Source organism: Ctenocephalides felis, unplaced genomic scaffold, assembly GCF_003426905.1.
Source record: "Ctenocephalides felis isolate EL2017-DRISC unplaced genomic scaffold, ASM342690v1 CF-g0.4_SCAFFOLD_00845, whole genome shotgun sequence".
Taxonomy (NCBI): Eukaryota; Metazoa; Arthropoda; class Insecta; order Siphonaptera; family Pulicidae; genus Ctenocephalides; species Ctenocephalides felis.
In genome coordinates, this window is record NW_020536999.1 from 15,720,977 (window position 1) to 15,727,043 (window position 6,067).

General features: G+C 28.7%; 1 protein-coding gene across 1 annotated transcript; it reads right to left on the minus strand.

Annotated features, from left to right (window-relative positions):
* Positions 1-4,357: 4,357 nt before the first annotated feature.
* Positions 4,358-5,427, minus strand: LOC113363481 (selenoprotein F). The gene is made up of 3 exons (XM_026605982.1): positions 5,257-5,427; positions 5,070-5,185; positions 4,358-4,685 (listed from the first exon to the last, which is right to left on the minus strand). The coding sequence occupies exons 1-3, from the start codon at positions 5,296-5,298 to the stop codon at positions 4,358-4,360; spliced, it is 486 nt and encodes a 161-aa protein (XP_026461767.1). The 5' UTR covers positions 5,299-5,427.
* Positions 5,428-6,067: the final 640 nt, after the last annotated feature.

Genomic DNA, 6,067 nt, shown 5'->3' on the forward strand with positions numbered 1-6,067 from the left:
ATATGAATTTAAAAAAATCGATTTGTTTTAATTTCTACACTAGAATACCCCCTTAAGGCTGTTATATACTGTTAGAAGACCGTAAAAAGCGATTTTTATACACATATAAAGGCATCTAACTATAACTATAATTTAAAAACTAGTGGGTATGGCATCCTGCATTAGGACAAATTGCTCGAACTTCCCGTACCAGAATTAAATAATCGAGGGAAAAAATCAGTAATCAATCAATATTGATCAATGATTAATTACATTTGTTTTAAACAATTTCAAATACATAATTATAATCACTATATATTTTATCGTTCATAAAATATACAGTGACGCTGTATCTAATATATCGCTAAATAACTTGAGAAAGTTTACATTAGCAAGAGGTGCTGAATGAATCCATCTGAGGATATATTCCTTACCATCATTTTAAATATATACATTTTCAAACTGAATTGTAAATTTGATATTTGTATATGAAGTATAAAACATTGTATATTTTAGAAAATTAAAAATAAAAATCTGAACATTTTGAAATTTGCTGAAACCATATAAGTAAACTTTAAAAATTAAAAATCTTGGTACAGAACCCAACGAAATTGTAACAAAATTAGTACTTATTTTCAAAAACTTTATCAAATATCTGATAATTTGATGTACATGTCTAATGATCATTTTTAACCGCCAAGTATAATTTTATTCCCCTTCACTCAGAAACTGCTAGACCTGCTTTACCAAAAATTTCATTAATTCTTCATTTCGCCAATACAAGTACATAAAAAATGTTTTTTGAATCATTCAAATCTGAACTGAAACTGAATTACTATTCTTGGCGCTTTTTGTCCCGTATCTTTGAAACGGCTGAACCTGCCTTCGCCAAAAACTAATCAACACGTCTTCCTATTAATAGAAATCGAATGTTTTTTGAAAATTCAAATCGGTTACTCACACACATATACATCAATTTTTTCTAAGATATGCCAAAATGTTCAGAAACCCTTGAAACGTAAAAATATATAAAAAATTTCTTTTTCGACTTGTTTGCGATTAATATAACTTCACCCATGGGAAGTTAATGAATAATGCGATATCCAATTGCTGTCTTTCAAACATACAGTGGAAACTCTATTAACTGGACTAATTGTTAGTCGATAGGCATTCGGATAATCTAAAATCAGAATAATCGAATATATGAAGAATTTTGTTATTTGTTTATTAAAAATAACAACTATATATTGATATAAACGAAAATCAATGTTTATTAAAAAATTAATGTATCTACATTAGAGCGGGTCGATTTCCATGGGTCAAAAAAAAGTCGCTTAGACACATATGATTTTCGGATACTAGGCATCAAGATAAGATACTTTGCTGAAGAAACCATACGTCCAAAATGAAATCTGATGTCTCATGCATTGACCTAAAAATAAGGGTTAAATTCTGTTGTCCAAATGTATGACCGACTCCCACTAACTTTGAACCTACGTATCTACAAATAATTTGTTTACAATATGCATTTGGAAATCATGAAATAAGTAGGTAACAAGTTGAAATTGATTTAATTTGGTTTGTATAATTTTGACTTGTAAGTATGTGCATACATATAAATTGGTCGTGGTTAGTAGTCCGGATAATCCGTATTACTGAGGGCCGAATAAACGAGTTTCTAACGTACTTATAATATCTGTAATTGTATGATTTAAATTAATTTGTTTTTAACATTACATTTCATCTATTTTGTGTTTTAAAAATATACTTTATTCAAGGATGAACGTCAACTGCAATCAGTAGCTACTCGAAAAACACAAAACAAACATTTCTTTGGCTTAGAATCTGATTGGAATTGCTCAAGCGCGCGGCGAAATTCTAAACTTTGATGATTTTTTGTAATTCAACCGCTTATCGTAGGTCTATAATATGTTAGTATGTTGTTTCAGACTATCATATCTATCGTTATTTTTATTTATTGAAATTACAAAAATATAAACAAAGTAGTACCTGTCTAGTGTGCATGAATTGCGCAATTCGTCTGCGCAAAGACAACAATCGGTGACGCAAACCACATGCCCGGGTAAATGACGACGCAACGCAACACATGCAAAATCGATTCAAAAGTTTGTTTTTATTAAGTAAATAAATATATTTCTTTAACAAAGTTCCGTACTGAAATACCACTAAAGCACACTTCTCAAATGCAAAGCTACAGGTCACAGTTGACGACAATTTATTAAGGGGGTCTTCCTATGTGACGGCTTGTTTTTTAGGGATATTTTAGGATTTTTTTTCTACGACCAAATATTTAGAGCTTCAAGTTTTTTATCATTTATTAACACATATTTGGACAGTATAAATATAAAATTTCAGCTAAAAATATTCAGTCAAACTAGAGTTACAGCGCTCTGAACACCCCCGCCTCGAAAAAAAGAGCTCCCACTTCCTCCACGATTCCGGCTGATCGGCTTATCTGAAAAAAAAAAATAAACGGCGTTTTAATCTGTTTTTTGTTTTTTGCTATAAAAAAATGATAATAGTACATTCCATGCGTTTAAATATATTGAGTGTGCCCTGTAAATTTCAAGTAATTCGGTCCAGCCGTTTCTGAGATACAATGGAGGAAAGTTTGAAAAACACAGTTTTGAGAAAAACGCGTTTAAAGTTTGTAACTGCCAACTCAGCGCTCAGAACCGCTCTTTCTTTTACCTGCTGTATCTTTAAAACGACTTCGAATTTTCTAAAATCGCTTTACTACCGTATTCTAGACATGTTAAAGGAGCAATTTATGAAAAAAAATCGATTTTTTCAACCCATCACATAGGAAGACCTCCTTAACTTCCTGTAGGGTAAATTATAGTAAACTGAGAATTTTTATATATCGTTACGTTTCAAAGGTTTCTGAACATTTTGACATATTTTAGAAAAAATGCGGATACAATATTTGGTCGACGATTTCGAGAACGTTCAATTCGTATTGATAAGAAGACGTGCTGATTAGTTTTTAGCAAAGGCAGATCGAGCCGTTTCGAAGATACGGGGCAAAAAGTGCCCAAAATGGTCAATCAATTTTTGAGAAAACAGAGCGTCCGATTTGAATGATTCAAAAAACATTTTATTTGTATAGACTAAACGAAGAACTAGCTGTTATGAACTCTCTATAAAAGAAATGCCATTTGGCGCTCAAAAATCTTAATTAGACATATACACATCAAATTATCAGATATTTTAATAATGTGTACACATTTTGTGTAATTCTTTTTGGTTTCCGTACCAACATTTTTAATTTTGAAGTATTTTTATATGGTTCAAACAAATTTTCTTGACATTTTCGACAGTATAAAATAAGCGATTCATATGATTAAAAAAACATTCGGTTCGTGCTCGAATCGTGAGACGTTTTTGCAAAAGGCACGTTTTGCCGTTTCGGAGGTATGGAGCGCAAAGTGATCATCCGATTAAGTTAATTCAAAAAATCTTTTGTTTGTGTAGACGTAATGCAAAAAATGGTTTTACTAAAAATTTCGTAGTTCTGAAAATTTTCAATTTAATTAAATAATTTAAAGTTTCAAAATATTTTCAGTTTTTCAAATTTTCGAAATTTATCATTCTCAAATAAAATCTAAATTACGAACAATTTCAAAAAATACCAGAATTTAAAAAAAGTCGATTTCTTCCAAATATTTGAGAATATTTCAAAATTTTCAAGAAACGGATATTTTAAAAATTTTCCAAATTTTCAAAAAATTCAAAAAATGATTTTTTTTTAATTTCGAACTTTAAAAATTTTTCAAAATTTTGGAAAATTTTCAAAATAATCAAAAAAATTAAATTTTATACAAGAATTTCTTGTAAACATACACATAAGTTGTTTGTAGAATACGTTCGGCGCCCAATTATTTAAGCACAAATTTACAAATGTGTTTATAATAAATAATCTATTTGAAATTATTTAAAGAATTATTGATTATTTTCATTCCTCGAATGCTTTATTATGGTAGGGAAAGTTTCAGCCATTTGCCTTAAGGCACGATGCATGACCACTAGTTAATATTATCATTTTAATAATATGACTCTAGAATTATATGATAAAACATTATTTAACTGTATTTTTTGGCACTCAACTTTTCATATGGTAAAACCTTTGTCACAAATGAGGTAGAAGACCTATAATTTTATACAGGATTTGTTTAAAATACAGAAATGATTTGTTAATATGTTAATATAAATAAAACCATAAATATATTCAAAATATAAAATGCCAACAAAATTTAATTTTGAATTATTACAGAGATAATGATCACAATTTTTCAACATACATATCATGTTTGATCATAATAATCATATCTGCATATTATCAAAATTAAAAAAAAACTCATAAGGCATTCGTTTTTAAATATTCTTCTTCATCAGATATCAATCGCTCTACAAGGAATTCTTCCACAGTGTCTGTATCCCATTTTGTAATCGATAACGTTTCTTTGACAGTACCATCTTTGTCCAAAAGCTTTATCATAGGATCTAAACCACGGACGTATTTGATTTGCAAATTAGGATATTTAGATGGTCTGTCACTTTTGATAAATGCTTGAATTTGAGGATAAGCTCCGAATTTGCATGTGCATACTTCCAAAACTGCTTTAGGATACTTCGGAGCAATCAAATCGTCATCATCTTTGTTGCAACACTCCAAACAGTGGTCTCTGAAAAAAATAGTAATAGAAATAAAGAAATTTTGAATTTTTAAATACTTTTGCACAAAATATATTCATATCAAAAAATCATATTCATATCATATGAAAGAGATCTGATTAGCAAAACTTCTTTTAAAATAAAATATGTATATAAAGCAAAAGATATTATAGAAAGTGACATAGATTTTTTTTTAATTATTTGGACATCACTCAATTAAAGTTGCACCTATTTTATGAACAATGTTTTATGTTCTCTACAAAAAAGTCTTCTTAGTTGATTCAACAGTTGATAAGTTTAACGAGATAATATAATTGTGCAACTTGTGCCGTACTAAACATTTATTTTCTTATTTAGTAGCATATATAAATAGTTATGCAAATTTCCATAATTACTTTATTATTCCTAATCCAAAACTGTCTAGTTCATGACAAGATGAGCAATATAAATCAAGTTTATTGAATCCTAAAGCTTTGCAATCTTCATAACTGTATTCAGCATAAATGGTAACCTAGAAATAGTATAGAAATTGTTTTTAATAAATTGCATTATATTAATTTTATATAACATATATCAAATTACAATTAAACTTGAAATTATTGTGATAAATATGTATTTCCACATGACTTCAGTCCTTAAAGGTAAATGACAATGTATATATATATCAAGCCTTTCCAGTTGTTCGATAATAATTTTGATACTAGTGGTTTGTTTTAAACTATTTTATAGTACCAATAATGAAAAACCGTAAAATTATCAATCATAACTTTTCTAATAAATAGTTTTCTATATTTTTAAGGGCAGTGTAAAATAATAACACTATTTATTACTTAAGTTTCTGACATTCAACACATTTGACATTTGACAGTTTTCATCATTCTACACGCCAACAGTAGGTTGAGAACCACGCTAACTGTGGTTTCCAACCTTTTTGTTGAAAACTGAACTGAAGATTTAGAAGATGTAGAAAGAAACTCTGATGGCGTTATTATTTATATTACATTGCAATATATTTCTAAATTATTTTCTAATCTTGAGTCGAGTACCAATTAAGTAAAAATATTATACAAATGCTCTGAGAGCTTTTTTTGTAACTTTTTTCTTGAATTCATTAACTTTTCTTGAATTCTAACACTCCTGTATCTGGACTCGAGTACTAATTAAGGAAAATATTTATACAAATGCTCTGAGAGCTTTTTTTGTAACTTTTCTTGAATTCATTAACTTTTCTTGAATTCTAACACTCCTGTATCTGGACTCGAGTACTAATTAAGGAAAAATATTATACAAATGCTCTGAGAGCTTTTTTTGTAACTTTTTTCTTGAATTCATTAACTTTTCTTGAATTCTAACACTCCTGTATCTGGACTCGAGTACTAATTAAGGAAAAATA